This window comes from Camellia sinensis, chromosome 13, assembly GCF_055761805.1.
Source record: "Camellia sinensis isolate YWXY chromosome 13, ASM5576180v1, whole genome shotgun sequence".
Taxonomy (NCBI): Eukaryota; Viridiplantae; Streptophyta; class Magnoliopsida; order Ericales; family Theaceae; genus Camellia; species Camellia sinensis.
This window is the reverse complement of record NC_138973.1, coordinates 146693119-146715605: the sequence shown is the minus strand read 5'-3', so window position 1 is coordinate 146715605 and position 22487 is coordinate 146693119. Positions and strand designations below refer to the sequence as shown.

At 35.1% G+C, this 22487-nt stretch overlaps 1 protein-coding gene and 1 non-coding gene across 5 annotated transcripts; one reads left to right on the top strand and one right to left on the bottom strand.

Annotated features, from left to right (window-relative positions):
• The first annotated feature begins 1932 nt into the window (after positions 1-1932).
• Positions 1933-14562, top strand: LOC114257841 (uncharacterized). Its single transcript, XR_003627738.2, has 3 exons — positions 1933-2827; positions 2936-3001; positions 14047-14562. It is a non-coding gene; the product is annotated as an uncharacterized LOC114257841 (transcript).
• A 2517-nt stretch (positions 14563-17079) lies between these two features.
• LOC114257899 (cell division control protein 2 homolog) lies at positions 17080-21927 on the bottom strand. 4 transcript variants are annotated; one of them, XM_028197718.2, is made up of 9 exons: positions 21652-21927; positions 19381-19430; positions 19116-19294; positions 18904-19018; positions 18271-18444; positions 17994-18157; positions 17798-17885; positions 17653-17706; positions 17080-17489 (listed from the first exon to the last, which is right to left on the bottom strand). In XM_028197718.2, exons 2-9 carry the CDS (start codon positions 19387-19389, stop codon positions 17364-17366), a joined length of 909 nt encoding a protein of 302 aa, XP_028053519.1. In that variant the 5' UTR covers positions 19390-19430; positions 21652-21927; the 3' UTR covers positions 17080-17363. The 4 variants fall into 4 exon arrangements, with proteins under 4 accessions (XP_028053519.1, XP_028053521.1, XP_028053523.1 ...); XM_028197720.2 differs by having other exon boundaries at positions 19381-19423; positions 21652-21875; XM_028197722.2 differs by having other exon boundaries at positions 19116-19267; positions 21652-21865.
• Positions 21928-22487: the final 560 nt, after the last annotated feature.

The following is a 22487-nucleotide window of genomic DNA, read 5'->3' as shown; positions in this document are numbered from 1 at the left end:
AAATTATATTGCGTGGGAGGGCACGTAGCATAAATATAAATTATTTCTATTTCGGTTCCAATTTAGGGATATTTGGAAAATTTGATTTTTAGTAACTTTTTTAAGTTTGTAGCAAAAGCTAAAAGTTAGATTTTTTATATTTATTTTTTTCATTTGAGAAGTTGAGTTTTAGCCACTAGTGAAATTATAATTCTACTCTTCATGGGTCAAAATGTGTTATGTAGACGAAGTTGTAAATTTTTTAAAATTGAATTGAGGCAGTTTAATCATTTTATTGTGTTTTGAAATCGTAAATAAATATTAATAAAAAAATAAAAGTAATTTTTTACCAACTTTTCAAATCATTTGTCTAAAAAAATCAAAAAGTTACTTTTCACCATCTTTTCATAATAGGTCTTAGAACTGTAGGGTTCAATCCGAAATCGACCTGTGGCTTATAGATTTTAAAATTTCCAATCTGAAACCAAACTATAGATTTAAAAAACTAATATAAACCTACCAAATTAGACTAGATTATATCGAATTATAAATTATACAGATTCCTTACTCAATCTTAGAAAATACTGTACCCATTAAAGTAATTTATTATTTTCTAATAAGTGGTACTATTAGCACCTTGCGAATTATTTTCAACCCTCCACTTATAAATTTTGAAACTCTAAAAAAAAAAAAATCCCTCAAAATAATATCAAAATTATCATTGTGAAAATATTTCACCCATTGAATGCACACCCTCCACATCTTAAAAAAATCTCTCTTCCAAAAAAAACTAACAAAACCCACAAAGAAGGAGAAGAGTCAATGTGATTGCGTTCTCTGCTGCCTCATCTAGTACTGTCATAGTTGGTAGGGTTTCTTTATATATATACATAATTTATTAGTTTTCTTGTAATAATTTATTCTCTTGCAGGGGGAAAAAAATATAATAATTGGTTTGGTTAGTTTTGTTGATATATATTATAAAATTGTGAGTTCAATAGAGAACTACGCATAAATATTATTAAAATGACGCGATAAATTAATAATTTTTGAACTTGATAATGGATTTGGGTTATTTCTGATAACTTCTGCAAGTGTTAAAAGATTTGACCATTCAATGTATCAAGAAATTTCTATGTTCGGGCCTGTATTCTCGAATTTGAAAAAATGAAAACTTCTATAGGCATTTACAATTTTGACCATGTTAACAAATTTTCGTGTTCAGACTTGCATTTCCGAACATTGTTTATTTGTTCGAAAATGCCTTTTCTGAACAAATACGTAATGTTTAGGTCTGTATTTCCGAACTTGAAAAAATGAAAACTTCTGTAAACGTTAACAATTTTGACCGTTCAATTTGTTAAGAATTTTTCATGTTCGGATTTGCATTCCCAGGCATTACTTATTTGTTTAGGAATGCCTTTTTGAACAAATAAATAATGTTTGGACATGTGTTCCTGAATCTCAATCATATGTTCGGGAGTTCAATCCAAAAAAATATAACGAACACATTTTTTTTTTTGCCGTTTTTTCAAAAGCTTACCCTTACAATGCTAATCTCCTCTGGGTCAAGAACAATATCAAAGTTATTAATCTCCTTATAATATTTTATTGTTGTATTTCTCTTGTCTTATGAAGTTGTGGTTACCAAAAAAATTTCACTCACTGTCATTGCTAGAGAAGCATAGGTAGTCAAATGGTTGCTATTGTTACTGTTTAAATATTGCTGTCAATGGGTTTTCAAGGTTTTGAGGGTGTGTAGGTGTTGAAGGTGAAATTTGGAAAAGATTGATGAGTGGTGATGGAAGTATGTACTCTCATAAATCCTAATTAATGATGTAATGAATGTGTAGCGTGTCCTAAAATTAATGATATGATTTTTATTAATTTTATTTAAGATTATCATTGTAATAAAAAAAAAAAAATTTAAACCAAAGGGGTCAAAATAAATTATGGGGGCTAATAGGCACACTATTTTGCTAATATTCATGTGCGTTGGTTGAAATATGTTAGGGCAATGACCTCAAACGCATTGATCTTCTTACTGAAATGCCAGACGACATTCTCTCTTTCATTCTCTCGTTTTTGAGTATTAGAGATTCTGTCAAGGCAAGGATAGTGTCTGGAAGATGGAGACATATCTGTCCATTCATGTTGAATCGTGATTTTGATCTTCATACCGTGCTCGGAATCAACCACAAAGCAAGGTACTCAAAGAGTAAGTTTGTAACTGGAGTTGATCAATTTTTGGAGACATACAAGCTAGACTCTCTCAGGATCTGTTTTTGTCTTGGTAACGAGTACGCTGGTAACGTTGACAGGTAGATTAGATTTGCAATTATAATGAAAACTGAAAAGTTTGATCTTGATTTTCCCTGTCAGCTTCGTCCTCAAGGTGATTCATCTCAATTAAAGTATTTGTGCCTAAAATCATGCAACCTAAGGCCTACCCCTAATCTCCCTAAAATCCCTTGATTTAGAACATGTGCCTCTAAATCAAAGTTGTGCTAACAGTATCCTTTCTAGTTGTTTAAACTTTGAATGGTTGAGGCTAAAGAACAGTATTCTACCTGAAACTTTATGCATTCATGGTCCATCCCTACATTTGAAGATTTTGATTGTGCACGAATGCTATGGAGTAGAGAAGATTGAGATTTCTTCTATTTGTCTTACCACATTTGAATATACGGGTAAAGTGAAAAAGTTCTGTTTTCTTGACGTTCCTCGGCTGGAAAAAGTGCATATCAGGTTCATGGTTGCATGAGAGGGGCACACAATATATGTTCAATGGCATTGCAAATGATCTTCCTTGCTTCAAACCCTATCACTAGTTTTGACAACAGATGAGGTGAGGAAAAAATGAAAGAATTATTACTCTTTATTGTGTACTTTTTCATTTTGTGTATGAAAATGGGATATTTTTCAATATAAAACTTTTTTCTTCTTTTCTCTTCAGGTCCTCCCAATACCTGCAAGGATTACTAGATTCAACTCTCTCAAACAATTGGAGTTGTTTGCTATGGTATCATCAGACCTTAACCCTCTCTCTCTTACTTCGCTCTTAAATGCTTCTCCTCTTCTGCGGAAGCTCCATTTGTCGGCGAGTCATCAGAATCATTCTTACGAGGATAAAATTTGATATTGTTATGTTGTAGTGAATTAAATACAAATTCCTACAATTGCAATGATATTTTCACATTTTTTTAGCAATTTCCTATAAATCATGTTACCTTTTGTATATTGTTCATTTCCTTATTGGCTCATTTATCCTAGTAAAATGCAACAAATATGGGCCTTTGTACTTGTATTTTTACTGTAACTTGTGCTCCGTTTGTTTAAACAAAAAACATTTTTCAGTGGAAAACATTTTTGACGAAAAACATTTTTCAGAAAAAATGTCTCCCTAATGTACTAATAATTGTATTAGTGGTTGTGGGTTGGTGGTGGTGGGGTGGAGGTAGTGGTGGTGGTGGTGGTGTGGGTGTTGGTGTTGAGGGGAGGGTGATGGTGGTGGCAGCAATGGAGGTGGTGGTAGTGTGGTGGCATTGGTAATACTTTAGTCCAGAAACCTTTTAAAAGTGGAAATCATCTTCCTCTCATATAGGCTTGTTTTCTGTTGATTGCGAAAAAAGTGTTTTGTTCAGTGGCATGCTTATGTTCAACATTATTGAGAGCATCTCCATCGAACTAGCTATTTTTATTTTTTAGCTAAAATAAAATAGTGAGTAAATCCCCGAAATTTAAAGCTAACAATCAAATTAGCTATTTTAGATTTGGTGATTTTGACTAGTCAAACATTAAAAAGATATTATTTGTGATATTTTGGAGTTAGTTGTGTTGAGTTTATCAAAAATATTTACATTAAAATTGTTGGAGTTTTTTATATTGTTTTAGTCAATAAGGGTATTTTGGTCATATGTATTGTAGTGATAATGTAAATATCAATTACGGTGTAAAGTCTCATTACTGAAATCCTAGCCTTGCCTTTCCATATCTTTGTTCTCTCATTTTTTTTTTAATTATTTTAATTTTTTTTGAATCAACATAAGGAAAATTTTATAGATTAATAAGAAGTACATAATGAGGACAAAGAGTCCTCTCAAAATGAATATACACAATAAGAAGCCTAACCAAAGATAAACAGACTATACATCACAAATAGATGTGCAATCCCTCGATATCAATAAACGTGGAATCCCTTTAAACACTGGCAAAATGGAAGCCCAGAATGAAGCCGAGTAACACACTCTATCCCACAATGACTCCGTGTCTTCAAACTTGTTCTCAAAGATCCTTGTGTTCCTTTCAAACCAAATGACCCAAAAGATTGAAAATACTATAAAATCACAACACTTTTGCACTTTTTTTACCTCGAAATCCAAGAAAATCAGTTAAAATCTGTTGAACACAAGTGCCTGGTACAACCCAAAGTATCAACCAAACAAAAGAGTTGGTGCCAAAGATCCAAGGCCATGTGACCGTGCAAGAACAAATGCTCAAAGGATTCCCCACTTTGCCTACTCATGATACACCATTGAGGACAAAGATAGCGATTAAGCCTCCTTTTTTGAAAGGTATCATTAGTCATGATTCTACCATGAGCCAAAGACCACATAAAAATCTTCACTTTAAGAGGCACTGCTGCTTTCTAGATTCTTTTGTGAGTAGGAGGAACCTTGGGTTTATTGCTGATTTTGTCAAAGAAAGATTTGCTTAAAAAGTCACTAGAGGAGTGAATTGACCAAACCTGCTTATTAGACACATTTGGAGACAACGAGACTTCATGAAGTAAGGACAACAATGATGCCAACTCAACAATTTCCCGATCATTAAGATTTCTTATGAAATTGAAATTACATGAAATTAGTGCCAAACTAGAGCAAACTAAAGAAGCGATGGAAGCATTATGAGGACGAGCCACACGAAATAAATGTGAAATGTCCCATCAAAAGAGGAATTACCTACCCAAACATCCTTCCTGAATTGGGCACACTCTCCATTACCCACTTTCAGAGAAAGAAATTTGGATACAAGTGGAAGCAACTGGGAGATAGATTTCTGATGGGTCGTTTTGCACACCATAAATAAATAATAAAATATTGAACCGATCTTAAACCCCAATTCAAATAGAATATCAGTTCAAGTCCAACTGTTGATCCTCAGGGACAAAAGGCTGAGTTGTTTTAAATCTTGGAAATCTTTTTTTTAAAATTAATTCGAGAGAATGAGGTTTTATGAAGTGAAAGATGAAAACTAATTAAAAATAAAAGTTAAATGGGTAATGCAATATAAAAAGACTTGGGGATTCGAATCCACCTCTAGCTTCATAACCATAATAATTTTATCAATTTTGGGAATTGATTGCTCAATACAATAGTGACCTGTCGTGGCTACTAGCCATAACGGTGTCTTCAAGAGGTTCATGAATTTAAGAATCAGGTATAACTCATCTTAGATTGGCACGAAACGTCTACACTAAACTAGGATTGTAGCACATCTTGTATTCTCTAGGCATGAATTATCGCAACTCTTAAATACATGCATAAAGATTACTATTGTATAACTATGTATTTAAAATCACAGAAATTAAATACATCAGACAAAATTGGAAGAATAAATTCAATTGAGTAGAAAATTGTCTCAAAGTTATACAATCATTGTATTGATAATCAATCCCAAAAGAAAATACACAGAATAAGGTTACTTGGCTAGGGTTTCATCTACACCCCAAGGAAGAAGATTAGTTGCCCATGGAGAAGGTGAAGAATGCCATGGATGTGGAGAACTCCATCCTTGGAACCTTGGGTTGCCTCCCTCTTGCCTATTGTGTCGTCTTTCAATATGCGAAGAACCCCATTTTTTTAAGCCCAAGTCATCATTTTGTAGTTCCCTCTTAATTAGGGTTGAATTGGGCTCAAAACAAGCATGAGAATTATATTTTTCGGACTTCCTATGCGTCGTGCGCCCAGGCTCACTGCGACCTGCGCCCGGGCTCACTCGGACAGTAGCTTCACTCATTTGTGCCCGAGCTCACCACGGCTTGCGCCCAGGCTCACTCGGACAGTACTCAGCTTCTTGTGCGCCTGGACACACTACAACTTGAGCCTAGGCTCACCTCAACATTGAGCTCTTTCCATCTTACTTTGCTTGGCCTCACCTTGTGGTCCTTCAATATTACCATTTCTTCTCATTTTCATCACAAGAGCCCAAATAACCTACACAACACACAAATCCATTAGAATAAGGAAATAATAACAATTATGGACTTAACAAGCGTAGTTTAGGGGGTCTAAATGTGTACATTTAGGCACCTATCAATTTCCATGGAGACCGGCAATTACCCCTACTAACTGTAGGAGTGTCTTCGCCCCTAGTGATGGATGGGTTGAATCTACCAAAAGCCCATTTCTATGCTTCTAATTGGCTGTTCTCTTCCCCCCATATAATGATAGAGCAGTGTCTAGGGCTTCTAAACTTTGATACCAAGCCAATTTACTTGAGGGAAAGAGACAAAATATCAGAGGAAATTGCAGAGATTTGAGGTAAAGTGATATATGGCTACCAAAGAAAGCAGTAACAAATTGACAAAGCCCTGAATTGCTGTTTCTCCTTTATTCAAATTTCTAGAAACAACTGCAAAACCAAAAGTTAAACCCTAATTCTCTCACTGATTTACTTGACAGAGAGACAAAAAAATAGCAGAGGGAATTGAATAGAATTGAGAGAAACTAAGATGGCTACCAAATACAAGCAGCCTTAACAACAATAAGGAAGCCCTGAATCGGTGTTTCTCTTTTAATCAAATCTTTAGAAATAATTGAACAACTGAAAGTGAAACCTTAATTTTCTGCTCTTATAATCCCAAAGCTTCACTAATTCCCAGCCGGGCACCATAGACTTTAATAAGATGTCCCAATCCCCACAGGCTAAAACTATGCTTGTGCTCCGGAAATTATCTCCCTACTGTTGGTCATTTCAAAGGTAGTAAAGTATAAATCGTATATGCTTTCATGAAACATTGAAATACACACTTTGGGATTGCTGTTTGACCAAATAGTGCTTTTTAATGAGACATATAGGGAATGTATTATAATATGGTCTGGTTAACTTGATCAAAATGTCTGACCATTTATAGTCAGAGATGCACTATTTATTATTATTATTATTTTTGAGGGGAATAGAAGGTCCATGATAGTGCTTCTCAGTTAAATTATCTAGTCTTTACTGTATTTTGGTGATGCACTATTTGCTATTATTTTTTTTAATGGAAATAGAGGGTCCATGCTAATGTTTCTCAGATAACATACCTAGTCTTTGCCATAATTTTAGTTGGATCATCTGGGAACTCTTTCATTATCAAGACTGATATATTGTCATAAAAACCACAAAAATAACTTTTATGTTTAATAGGTAGCAGTAAGAACATCTTATTAAGAGAGTTTGAGAACACTTTCATGTTTAAAATGACCTGTACAATCATGCAAGTATAGAAAATATATCCTTATTACCAATGTATTATTTTAAAAAACAATGCAAATTTGACATCCAAATTAAATGCAGTCCGAGGTCAAGGACAAATAATACCTTAGGGTCTTGCGTATCTGTCTCCGGTGATGATTTAACACAGTGGTACTATATATGTGTTTTTGCATAGTGAATTCAAAGATTGTACTTCAAATAGGAAAGGGAAAAACTGATTTTGTAGGCATTTTCATCAATATATCAAATTTTTTGTTCTTATTTTAGATTTTTTTGTTAGTCTTCACTTTGGAAATCCATTTTGTTCCTTGTAGGTCTTTATTAGCCATTTAACTTTTCATATCTATGTATCACTTCAAACAACTCACTTCCCTCCCTTGTGTGCATTTGTGCATGTGTGTGCATCTTATAGTTGCAAGAAGTGGTGGTGGGGACAGGAGCGGGAGCAAGGGCATATAAAAGTTTCTGAGGTTGGGAGCGCCTATGGGAGCGTGTATATATTAAATATATAAATATATTCTAATAATTATGTTTTTTGTTTAGTTGTAATATATTTGTTAAAATATGAATTATTATTGGAGATTGATGTCTACTATAAATTGTCTTTGTTAAGTATAAATAAATATTATGTAAATAGGAAGTGCTAGAATAAGATTTAGCGTTTTTTTTATTTATTTTTATTTTTTATTTTTAAAGATTTGTATGCTTGAGAGGTTCTATCTTTAGATGGGAGAGATTTTTTTCCTCGATGGGAGTGAGTTTCTTATAGGTTTCTTACTTGGGAGCGCAGAATCCCGTGTCTTAGTAAGAAACGTCACCCAAGTAGGAGTTTGCATTCACTTTTACAATTGCTAAGGTGTTTTTTTAAGAGTAATGCTGTACATAATCTCATTTTTTATCCTATTTTCTCACTCTTAGACAGAATGCAATGGGACCCACGTTAATAAATGCACATGGGATCCACTTACTTGTGCCTAAAGGTGAGAAAATACATTAAGAAATGAGATATGCTGATAATAAATTGAAACTAGTAAAAAAAAAAGAGAGAGCTGAGAGCAGGCACTTGTTTGAGAGATTTACTTTATGTTGGTTTTTGTCAAAGAAAGTAGGTCTAGGAAAAAGGTAGCAATGAGAACTGATAGGTTTGTAGGATAAATCCATCTTAATCTCCAAACAGTCATGTAAGGCCAATAAACAATCCAACTCCTTGTCCATTGGGCATACATTCGAGTGCGGCTTGGGTGGATGTAGTCAGCCACTGTTATACCATTCGTTATGTATTCAGGGCTAATGGACTTGCCAACTCCTTGTCTACTGGGCATAAATGTAAGAAACAAAATATTGATTCTAGTTCTATTATAAGTTATGGGTTTGAATCTAACAGAAATTCTAGAAAATGTTCGCCACATGAAAATTTTGGTTTTGAAGCCAACGTTAATTTCTTTTTTGGGCTAATTACATAGACCTCCCTTAAGGTTTCTAACAATTACATGGACCTCTTTTGTAGTTTTTGAAATTACACGGCCTCCTTGTCAGAGTTGTCAAGAAACAATTATTGACAATGGTTGTGATTTTACACATTTACCCCTGCTAGTTAACCTAACTTAAACATCCTACCCACACATCCAAACATCATCATCTTCTTCTTCCTTCGTCTCTGTGTTTCCTTTTCTCTTTTCTCGCTCTCACAGTTGCAACCACCTCTCCAACACAACCCCTCTTCATTTTCCTCCATTGTCACAACCATTGTCTATCGACAACCATAATCACTGTCTCTCTACCAATCCCTTCCTCTTCTTGTCTGTCCCCTCTCCACCACCACACCCAGCACAGCGAGCACCCTAACACCTATCTCCACTGCCATAATCAAGTTATTTCGCCACAAAATCACAACCCATTGCTATCAACAACCCACCACTACCACTTCCTATAGTTGGCGAAAATTGGATGTGGTGCACCACCACCGCAAGCCACGGTTGATGTGTGAATTGGATTTTATACACTGCAAGCTCTAGCCTCCCACCGTTGTGACCACCACACATGTACATATACAAACCCTCTTTTCCCTCTCTCTATATCTCTCCTTATGGATTATTGTTCTATTTATTAAAACCATGATAGGCCTTTTATTATTGAGGCATGAGTGATCGGTGAAGAAGAATGGATATTGGGTTTGGTGAATGGGTGGTTTATTTGTTGTTACAGTGGCATTTGTGATGGTGATATAGTGATAGGTAAGCGTTGGGGTGGTGGCGGTGCTAGGATTTCGCAGAGAAGGTTGTGGGAACTGGGAATTGCAATGGTTGCGGTGATTGTAACTTTGCACCAGAGCTATTGTGAATTTCGCAAAGAAACTTTTCTGTTAATTGAATCAAAAGCAGCAGTGCTATGCATCTGTGCTAATCTATCTATATGTAAATGTAAGTGTAAATATAGTTATATATAGAGTAGCAATATACATGTATATATAAGTAATTTGATGTTGAATCCATGAGAACAATTTGAGAGAGAGAAAATGCATTTGAGAGAGAGGAGAAAGATTCAATGCATGTTAGAGGGAAAAAAAAGGAAGAAGAGATTTATGAGGTTGGGTAGTCGCAGTTTAGAGGGGAAGAGTAATGGAGAGGGAAGAGGCAGTGGGGCCAGAGGGGGTATTGGGTGTTTGATTGTGGTGTGAAGTTATGAGATGGGTGTGTTTGGTTACAATGATATCAAGGGCACTTTTGGCATTTAAACAACAAAATTAGTTTCATCATTGTATTTTGTTAGTATATTTAATGGAGACAATATGGGGGTTGCATATTGCATATTGACCAAAACCTCTCATTGGATTCAAAAAGAGTCTCATCATCACATTTACACTTTTTTCGTTATCTCATTCAAGACAAAAAGACTTGCTTCTAAAAATTATTTTGATTATGAAGGTTAGAGATATTGCTATGACTTTTAAATAAAAAATTATTGTATTAGAAAATAAAAACTAGTATTAAAAAATAAAAAAAACTGTACAAAAATTTATGAAGGGCCCCAATTAGATTTTTCACCTTGGGGGTCTCAAATAAGTTTGAGTCGCCTTTGCCCTTAGGTGTATGTCACGCCATGAAGATTCCCTCAGATTCACAATATTTGAGTATTATAAATTTGTTGGTGTGATGCACCTCTGATTTGAGATTGTGTTTGTGTTATGTTCATGTAAATTGGAGCAAATACTATGTACCATGTTCTTGTAGGGAGAAGACTACAGTAGGTGACCTGAAGTCCCAAATTGAAATTGGAATGAAGTTGAGGGAATCCTTGATGTGTGGGTAAAAGAATAGACCACATGGTTGATGAAGGAAAAATTGCTTCCTGAGGTTTGAGAAATGAGCTTGCTAACGTGAATGAGTACTCCTAAGTTCTGCACCTCAAAATCGAGGTTAGTTCCTGACTGATTGTGTTGTTGACCAGAGGGCACTCTGCTGCTCAACCAAAATGGTCAACAATGCTCTAATGATCATAACCAAAAACCTCATACCTTTGACCCTTGGAGGTGTAGCCTTTATATAGGAATGCCATCCTGCTTCTAAATGTTTCCTTTTCCATTTAGGAATACACTTGCCCAACAAGTATTCCCTATCCGAGATACTTTTCTAATTAGATTGTGGCGACTCAGAGGTTGCCATCAACCACGAGGACACCACTGTGGCTTTTTTTTTTTTTTTTTCCCTTCCCCCTTTTCGTATACTAACTTCAACTTAGCCCACTAACGTGAGAGCATATCACCCCGGCTGGATTACTGTATGCCCACCACTGTGAGCATTGTTGTCGGCTGTGTCCCAGACCTCAAGTTACTTAGTACTTCACTCTAAAAGCTATTATGGATACCTTGAGTGAACCTTGTTTGTGGTCCTACTAACCTCGACTAAGCTTTTTATCAGCTTCTTGCCTTTGCAAGGGACATTACTTTAATACATTCAAGTTGACCACAACCTGCGCTCACACCAATTGAGCCTTGGAAGTGCACCCAAACATGTGTTCTTTCCCGAACTGGGCTTTTTCTCCTCACCTTTCTCGACTGAGAATGCCATTACTTCGGGGCCTTGCCCCAAGACAACAATTTACACAAACAATTGCCTTCCAAATTATTGAGCCTATATGCTCGAACTTCGGCAATCGTCGTTACAATATATTCTCATTGCTCTCATGCTGCGACTTTTCTCTTTTTACAATGGGTTTCAGTGAACTTGACCTTAGATATGGCAATCTTGGGTATTCTTCGGGTGAGTTTTGCTCGGATGAGCTTTGCTTTTCTTGAGCATGGAGACTTATCTTCTCGAGCTTCACCACCTATCCAGTGAGGGCCTCGAGGGCATGGTTGTGGTGTGGCACTTCTTGCATCTGTGATAGCTACTTTCCATTCTTAGCCCCATTGGCCTTCACTTGTGAATTTGTTCCACGTTGTGACCGATTCTATTGTCCTTTGCGTCCTCTTCGCCTATGCCTTCGTGTTGAGCTTTGGTACATCTTGTCCTCGTTTTTCACAAATAGCGCCAAATTGTGGGTAAAAATTGGACCACATGGTTGATGGTGTGAATTAATACTCCTGAACTCTACATCTGCAAAATTTAGGTAAGCACTCGTTCAATCTTTTCGTCGGCCAGAGGACACTTCGATGCTCAAGTCAACAACTCCTCGAAGAACACCAAAATGCTCAAGAATGCTCTAATGCTCTTAACTAGATACTCAAACCTCAACGCTTGGGGGTGTAGCCTTTATATAGGAGTGTCATTCCACTTTTACAAATTTTCTTTTCCATCTAGGAATACACTTGCCTAGCAAGGACACCTTCCTACGTAGATTAGGTTCTACTTCTCAAGGTAACATTTCCTTATCCAATTAGTTGGTTCCTTCTCACACTAAGATTACACATCCTTGGTATCATATTTTGACTAGGCTTTGACCACTGCCCTCACCTGTGCGGTTCGTGTTTCGCCACGTGGTATCTCTATCAGAGGTCATGCTGCATCATCCGACCTTGAACCCACTTGGTCCTGCTTAAAAAATACATCCCCACATTTTATGGAAGAAAGGCTTTCTCAAAATTTTGCTTTAACTGGCTTAGTAGTTAAATTTTTATTTAATTAAGGCAAGAGGGTTGAAACATTACAATTTTGACACTTTGAGAAATGTATGATTTCACTCATTTTAAAATCATTTTCAGACTTTCTAAACTTGGTGGAATATCTACCCTGCCACGATTAAATTTGGTTTAGAACCCATGTCCTAACACAAGTGCGAGTTGGTTTGGGGAGGGGGCTTTATCTTAGGGCTGGTTGACACAATGGCACCCCATTGCAAACCTGACCCATTGCGACCCCCTAGAGATGTCAATTTATGGTATAACAACCATTGTTTTGCAGTCTGGTAGATATGTACAATTGAAAATTGTGCTTATCTTTGTATGTCAATGTGAATGATAACAACATTTTTTGTAGTGTTGCTGAGTTTGCATTGAAAGTTCCAATTACCGCTGGTATTTGACCATTTGGTTTGATGTGGTCTACCATTTAACCCACTAATTATGCATGCTAGAACTAAAGTAAACAGATGCTACAGTTGAACCTTGAGCTTGAATTCAATTAGCATTTCTTTTATGCAAAATTATGGCCAATGATCAAATTTTGTTTTGGCGTGTTGTTTTGGTTAGCATGGACATGTTTTGGAAGCAACAGACAAAATGAGAATCGAATTTGGAAACGTATGGAAATATTTAGAAACACAAACTAAAACCTGTCGAGGTTTGTGCATATCTTTACATAAAGGGCACAACTATTCAATCCTGAAGTAAATGCTATCCAAGAATTGTTATGCAATCTGGATTTATAAGAAGGTGCATACTTCAGGATTGCATAGTTGTAACAAAGAAAGAATTTTAAGTGATTAAACATGCTTGTTTATCTTCTCCTCTCTCTCATGTCCTACTTCTTGATAAATTTAAGAATTTTCTTTGTTTTTAAATGTCTTTCTATTAACAAAAAGCGGCAAATAGAAATAATTATTGTTGGATAGTCATAGTAGGTGGTGAAAGGACTCATTGTTTCATTGCCTATCAATGGAAACCCAGGAATTTCGGTATTGCACTAGTTTTTTGTGTTGGTTTTCTAGGAAAAGGAGCCATTTCAACCACTTGATAGAAAGAAAACAAAGTTTTGTTCCTTGCTTGTGTCTGATTTTCAAAATGTTTATGAGAAAATGTCATCAATTAAGATATCTCTGGGAGCTGTAACAAAGATTTCAAAAAGGCTAGACAGTTAAGTGATTTTGTGGCTCATGGTCTGCATCACGTTATTGTTTTTCATGGTGAATGGTTTTTGGGTTCATATTGGGGAGTTGTGTTGAGATTTATTTTGCAGATTGTAAGGCCTATATATATATATATATATATATATTTATATTTTGAAGTTTTTGCGTGTTCTTATGGCTTTGTATTTTTGGTTGTGGTATGTGTCTTTGTTCTAGACACTCGGTATGACATAATGAAGTTTCGTTAAGTGATAGGTTAGGTTATTTATCATAAAAGAACATAAATATATTTTTGGTTGGTGGCAGTTACACACTGGGAGATCCAGAGGTCGAAGAATAGAGCAGCAGTTCTCAAAACATGTACACTGTGAACCGAAGGACATGTTTTCTTGGGGAGATCGAATGAGATGGAGCTTCTATTTATTTGCTTAAGAATGCTGTCTCACTTGAGCGAATGATTCTGAGCACCCAAAAGAGATTGTACCATGGAGGTGGAAAGTGGACGAGCTCCCAGTGCCCATGGTTTGAATGGCAAAGAAAGAACGCATGTACCTATGATTTGCTCCAAAAAGAAAAAGTCAATTCACATACAGAACTACTTTTCTTATGACATATATTTATGCTACAAAAACTATTTAGCTAGAATCCATGTTTTGTAAAACATAATTTATAGTTTTTCTTTAAAATTTTAGTTTAACTATTTATTAGTGTAGACATGAATATGTGGATGTAATTTATTGGTTAAAATGTTTTTACTAATATTGTCATCTCACAGTTAGGGATGCAACTTGAGCAATCTCAACTCAAGTCTAGTTTGATAAATTTTATTTCCACTTTTAAAGGGGGGAAAGAACAATTTGTTGGATTTTGAACAACTCGGGTGGATCCAACCCAAGCAGCATGGTGTACTACTTACATTTAATTCTTTTTATTTTTTTTTATTCATTTTTAGTGTTTTCATATTTGTGCAAAAAAAATGTTGAGAATGATTTTTGGTGTTTTTTTAAAAATAAAATGGCCAGACTATTTTTTCAGTAAGACTGTTTGTTTTGAGGTAAAATGTTTTACCCAAATAATTTTCATAAATTTGAAAATAACATTCCACTGATTTTAGAATAATAATATTTTAGTGATAAGAACATACTAGAAGCAACAAGAATCACCAAGCCTCAACATCTTACAAATACTCCAATCTAAATGGATTCAGCTAAATAGAGTATTCACTCCACACCCCCCTTAAGTTGATATAGCTCATTTTTTTTTTTATCAAAAATTTCAAGCCAAATACTTCGGAGGTTATTGCTCTTGGCCATAATGCCTTACCTAGCATTTCATGTTTTACTAAATAATCGAAAGCTAAGCAAAGAAAAACCTCATCAAAACTTTCTATCTTCGTTATTTTTATGCCTACTAATTGCATCAACTACTTGTCTAAAGTTTTTCTTAAATTGTTGAGATATTTGACTCATCATTAGCGTCACGGCTTCGCTTGTGATATTGTCTTGACTAGGATGAAGTAATAATTGAGGATGCAAAATTGTTTTCAACATATTTGTATTTTGATATGCTTCTTCAATGTCATCATTCAAATGTACTCTTTCATACTCTAGTCTAGAGTCCAAATTTATATCAACAATTGATTTTGCAAAATTCCCTCTTTGCCTAATCCTTGCCAACCACTGTAGCCATCTCACCGCACATCTTAATTTTCTTGTTAATATATTTCGTATGAGATGGACATGTAAGTTTTCAAATAATAGAAGTTATATAAAAAAGAATAAAAGCTAAAAAAAAATATAGATTCAAATAATAGTGATCTAACAATCACACTGAACATATTCTAAGTTGGCTTTTGAGCTCGCTGTTACTATCTTCTTATTGTTATCCCATCCAAATCTGCTTCTACCTCGAAGTTGATCTTATAACAATTCATGCAGTTTTTACTATTCTAAGATGATGTTGGACGTGATCTGCTGAGCATTGCACTTCATATTTCTCTAATATGACTTTTGACCCTCGAGTGAATGAACTCATCCTAAAAGTGTAATTAGGTCCCTTTATTTTTTTTATTTTTATTTTTTTTTCATTTTTCACCTCATCTGCAAGAACGTCAAACAATATTCACTCCATCCATTGATTTTGTCCACCTACATTGTTTGCTCTTGCCTTCAACTTTTTTTTTTTTCTTTCTCATTTTTGTCAACGTACCACTTTGCATGATTGAATTCCAAGCATCAAGAAAAAATAACCCAAACTCCATGTTAACAAAAATGCACTGACATCATCCAAAACTAGTCAAGTAGTAACGTATATAGTCAAAGAAATATGTGCTGTAGCTACAAACATGACATGTAATGCTCCTTGCTTTGGTACATTCATTTAATAAAACAGAGCATGCTATTTTTAAAATAGAGAAAAACTAATTGCAACCACCACAATTGTTACTAAATAACACTACTGCTGCAACCCATCATAAGAAACAAAATGGTCTAGAAATCATCACTACATGCTGCATTCACTTGCAGCAAACCTGAGCATACAGTCCACTAGCTAACAGGTCATAAATCAAAAGCATGAGTACGAGTGAAGCAAAAACTTGCAATTCTTCAAATAACAAAAACTTAAAATTTCCTCATTTGGATCATCAGCCACATACACAAAGAATTGGAAGTCAATGCAAATAATAAAGCTAAAAATTATCACAACCTGTGATCAATACGCATAAATGGGGAAAAATAGGAAATCAATCCAAAATTCAATTGATGTTTGTTTTTGCTAAATGAAATCTTTAACTAAAACAAAAAAGAAAAAGAAAAAAATAAATAAGGAAAGATCAACTAGTTAGTTTCTTGCATAATTCAGTGATTGGATTTTTAAGGATCCATTCCTAGGTACCCCAAGACTGTAGTTCACATAGACCATGGGTTGGGGCTTCTTTCAGAAATATCCACAGTTGGAATATGCAGTCATATCCACACAATCCACAAATCAGCTTGCAAAGGCACAAATATATTGTCAAATTCTGTCTTAAAATTCTATGTTTCTGCAGTTGGGTTTGGAGGTATCAGCATGCAATCACAATTCAAGACCTCCAATCAAATAGGCTCGCTGAGGCACAAGGAATGATATCATGCAACATACTGGAAGTCTGAAAGGAAAGAGGAAAGAAAAATATCATGGCAGATCAAAGTCTAGGATGGGGTAGCTATGTGTCAAGGTAAGGCTTCCGTGCAGCCGGTGTGTGACACTATGCCAGGAAAAAAGAATTGAACATTTTGAACATAAAGTCTGTAATAGGCTTTCCAGAATGATCAAATCAATCCAACAAAATCCAAAAAGTTTCATCCATGCAACAAACTAATGATAAAGTCAAGTCAAGTGCAAAGTTGGTTACAAAACAATTATCCAAATCAAGCCAAGTGTACCCAAATAGTCAGTAATATTGGGCACCTACTTCTGCTGTAAACCAAGAAGCAATGGGAACTCAAAACATCTAAATCTCTGTTGTTTTTCATCATTTTAAACATGTTTTTGCCTTTCCTTTGTAACATAAAGTTGGTAATCATCAATATAATCCAAAAGAGTTTCATCCAACAATCCAAAGAGTTTCATCCAAAAGAGTTCTATCCAAGTGCAAAGTTGAGTGCACCAAAAGCATCCACCAAATCAACCGTAGTTGTACTCAAGAACTCGTGCCCTAGGGCAGCTTCTGCTGTAGTCCTCCTCTCCGGGTCCAAGGATAGAAGTCCCTGAAACACACTCAAATTTAATTGCAATACGAAACCATAAATATCAAATAGAATATTTGTGTCCAATTATTACTTTTAATTTAATTAATTTTTAAAAACTAATTCAATTAAATTCCTTGTCCATTCTCTTGTATAAACTAATAAACTCGGTTCTCCAACATACCGAAAGCAGATCAAGTCCAGCGGGTTCAAGGTCTTTCAAAACAGCACCAAGATCCTGCAGAGGAAGCAACATATTTCATAAAATGTCCACGTGCATGTATACATCAATATAAAATTAATTCAACCAAATTCTAAAAATAATTTACCATAGGAGGTGACTGGATCATGTCATGAGGAAAACCAGGTAGTGAAGTTACTCCTGGCCAGCTATCCTCGTTGGGAGTTCCCAACAAACTTAATTGCCAAAACACGTAGAAAACAAATCAATCCCAAACAATACACACAAAGCAAATCGAAAAGATAATTGTAAGCTACAAAATAACATTAATGGAAGTTATAAACCTGAAAATTTCTTGCAGAACATCAATTTCAGACAGGCCATTGAACAAAGGCTCCTTCATTACCATTTCAGCAAATATACATCCCACAGACCACATATCAACAGCAGCAGAGTAATGCTTGGAACTCATTAAAATTTCTGGTGCTCGGTAACCAAGGGTTACCAGCTAGAAGAAGAGAAATCAGAATTATGATACATCTTGCAATAATTTATTCATGGAAGAGGTGTACTTTGGCCATGTAAACAGTGCTTAAATACAATATGAGTACAAGTTTATACCTTAGGAGTAAGCATCAGGTCAGGGGAAACAAATCCCCTAGCATGTCCGAAATCCGCAATCTTCAGCGTATTTGAACGTGTATCAATTAGGAGATTATCGGGCTTCAGATCGCGGTGCAGAACTCCGTTGGAGTGGCAGTAAGATATCCCACAAAGAATCTGCTTCAGAAATTTCTGCATAACAAAAGTTACAATTTAGTGGTTGCATGTTAAGGAAATAAAAATAAAAAAAGGGGACAAGAATATAAATCACTTAGGACATGGTATTCCAGCAGAACTCTATAAATTGATGTTAATGAAACTATTTCCTTGGTTTGAACTAAACTTTCAACAAGATAATTTCTTGTTTCATTTACTCAATTTTCAAATAACCAAATACTAGGACAAAATGTTGAGAAGTTTACAAATTAGAACAGACGTGGAAAAATCTTACAACTTATTCACATGCAACCTTTTATAAGGACAACTTCCCCCCAGATTGCAGCATCATTTTGACATGAGAAATGTGGCCTCATTTTTTACACAATTTTTCCTCAGATTGAACGATCATTTTTCACAGCAATCATAGAGGTGAACATTATAGAAATATGTCAGCAAGCCTACAAATTTATAAAAAAATAGCGTCTTTCTCACTTTGATAACAGCTGGATATTTTTCATCATGCCAAGACATGTGCACCCTCAAATCCATAGCAACGTGCTCCAAAACCATATACAAAAACCCTTCTTCGACGAAAACACGCTCCAACCTATCACCCAAAACAGCAAAGGTTGTTAGGCAGTGCGTACTAATATGATTACTATGAAGGGGTTATGTCATGGAGTGTTAAAAAATGTCATGCTTACCTCACGATATTTTGGTGACGTAAATCAAACAGCAATGAAGCTTCACGGATAGCACTGCAAGGTATCTCATCATCAGGCAAAAAGATCTTCTTCAATGCCATTTTTTTGTTGGTCAACCTGTCAATGGCCATCAAAACAATGGCTTGACTTCCCTGTACAGATTCGTCAAAAAGGGCGTACTGCCAAGTTCAACAACCAACTCAAGAATAAGTCCAACAGAAATTCATAGAATGTCAAACAACTAGAACAAAATGAGTATACGTACCCCTTCCATCTTCAGATGCAATCTTCAGAAACAGAAGAAAAATCTAACAACTAGAAAGGAAAAACAATCAGAAAAGAGGAAAATATTTGAAAGAAAGAAAACAAGGTAACACACATTCATGTCTACAAAATAGTCAAAAACAAAATTAACTTTGTTCATGATAATTCACAAATTATCCAACTGATTATAGGGAAGGGGGGGAGGGGTGATAAAATGAGTGTTCGAAGAGCAATGCAATATATCATAATAAGTCAATTAAGAAGAATTACAAAAGAAAGAACAAGCAAAATACAATCACAGGCTCAACATCACCCAGAAAAGCCCACAGTTGAAATGCATATATTTGATATTAAGTTTCTTAGGGCACTCTTTGGTATTTGAGTCAGCCAAAGTAACATTTAATACATGTTTAGCCTGAATGACACAAATTTTTAGAGAGCGAGAGAAACAAATATGAAAACTTATGGAGAAGGGGAGCAAGGTCACTGGCTTTGCCTCTTTTGTGACCCAACATAAAATTAAGAATCCTTACTAAGGATCAATGCTTAAAACAAGAAAGCCTTAGGCAAGGCATTCTAGATTCAAACCTTGGTGAGGCAATCATGAACCTCAAGGTCTTGAAGCATAAGCTTTACAGTATTTGCAATTTTATATTTACAAAACATGTAATATATATTTAAAATTAGTATAAATAAGTCCAAGAAAAAAGGTGCCTAATAGTAGATAAATTGACTAAAATAAATTTCGAGCAACCCAAGTCCATTAATATGGTTCCAAGGTTTTAAAAACCGAACTAGACCGGCCGGTTGAACCGATGACCGGACCTAGTTCCAATCCGGGTGACCCTCCAATGAATGTTTCTATGAAGCCCCGACACTCTAAAACATGTGCCGTAGCAATGTCGGACACGACAACACAACAAGGACACGTTAATTAGTTTTTTTAAGAGACACACCAACTAGTTTTTTAATTAATAGATTATCGATAAAAAATAACTAAATAAACGACAAGCTAAGAAGCATGGACACGGATACGCTGACACGACAATTTAAAAAAAACGCATGACATAACATGTGGAGAACACACAAAATATATAGTTTTATATATTTATTATATGTCATATATATGTATATATATATAATATTGAAACACAATAAAAAATGCAACTTAATACTAATTTTTGTAGATGTACATTATTTTTGTTTTATCTTTGTACCCTAGATAATTTTGTGTATGTAACTCATGGACGCGTGTATCCCCCAAGTGTTTGAAGAGTGTCCAATTCTAAAAAAAAAAAATTAAAAAATAATATTAATCCATTAACAAATAAAAATATAATATATATATATATATATTGTCGAGTCTGTATCTCTTTTTTTTTTTTGAAAATATGTCCACAGTTAGATATGGTTTGATCATCCATATCACATCATTATTGATCTACAAATAATGATCATGTTTTTTTGTTTCCTTGCCTCTCTTTTCTTTTCCACGACCCTATCTTTTTCATAAAATTAAAAAATTAAAAAAGAAGAAGCTAATCACCGCAGTCATTACTAAAACCTAACCGCATCAATTGTTCGCAACATTTACAGAAAAGTAAAACAAAATCAATTACAGAAAAAATTGCAAGAACCTGGATATGTAGATATATAATCGAATGACCATGTGTGTCGATATAGAGAGAGCTATATATATCTATATTCATAGGAAAGCACGGACACAAAATCAATCACTCAAAAACAGAAACAGAAACTCAAAATCAATCGCTCGAAATTGAAAACAACGAGAGACAATATACCAATCACCATTCGTCGATATATATGTATGTATATATATATATATTCACAGACAAGCACAGAAACAAAATCAATCACACGAAAACAGAAACATAAAATCAATCGCTTGAAAATTGGAAAGAATGAGAGATATTAAACAAATATATACATACATACATATATATATATATGTATGTATATTCACAGAAAAGCACAGAAACAAAATCAATCACACAAAAACAGAAACAGAAAATCAATTGCTCTGAAATTGGAAAGAACGAGAGATGTTGGACGAATCAGCGTGCGTGTCGATATATACAGAGAGAAAGCTATATATATATATATATAATTCACAGAAAACGTAAATGCAAATCTTGAAACCCTAGGCAAGAACGAAAAATGCAACTGAAAACCTTGATTCATTCATCGGAAACAAAAGTTGATGAAAATTTTCAAAAAAATGTGTGTAAATGTGGAGTAAGAGGAGCATTACCGAGCCGGATTATGGTGACGAAGCAGAGAGACCTCTGTGCAGAGGTGAAAGGTGTTTGTAGAGAGAAGTGAAGTGCAGAGGTGAAAGGTGTTTGTAGAGAGAAGTGAAGTATTGTTTGTATATATATACAGGAGGGAAACAATTTTAGGCTCTGTTTTCAGTTATGTGCAGGCGAGAGACAGAGCTTTCACAATTGCGTTCAACGTGATCCTGTAATGAATTCTAATTTTAATTTTAATTTATTTTATTTTTGGTCAATGGACTGGGCAGTTGCTTGCTAGGCCCAATAGGGGTGGAAGGGACAAGTAAGTGTTTTGGTGCTTACACTTTTCCGTTGGTGGCCCATTATTTCGGCGAATGATGCTTGATTTAGATTTTTTTATTAGTCGGTCCTAAGTTTTTCACTTATTTTCCTTTTAGTCCTGACTTTCGATTTTGTGCACCAATAGGTCTTGAGACTTTTTTTTTTGGTGCCGTTTTACCCCTCCCCTGTTCTGGCGCGTTTCTGTTTGGATTTTCCATCAAAATATTATGTTTGTGATTTGAATTTCTGTAGAACTTCACGATTTGCTGCTGTATCTTCGCGATTTGTGGAGCTTCGTGATTTCTGATTGTGCGATTTGTGGAGCTTCGTGATTTCTGATTTCGCGCTTAGTATATCTTCGCGATTTGTGATTTGCGATTGCGTGTTTGGTGATTCTTCCTATTTGCAATTTCGCGTTTGGTGTATAGTTACATTTTCTGATTTGCGGTTGTCACACCCCAAAATTTGGATAATTAAATATTAAATTAGGACTAAACCCCAATTAATATTCCATCATCCAAATTCTAGGGGT

Bases quoted from the DNA above. Each gene is read 5' to 3' on its own strand.
- LOC114257899 (XM_028197718.2), bottom strand. The intron at 19,019-19,115 runs GTAAGCATGACA...TTTGGGTGATAG, and splicing joins CGTCACCAAAATATCGTGAG to GTTGGAGCGTGTTTTCGTCG. The intron at 17,886-17,993 runs GTTTATAACTTC...TTGGCAATTAAG, and splicing joins GTTCTGCAAGAAATTTTCAG to TTTGTTGGGAACTCCCAACG.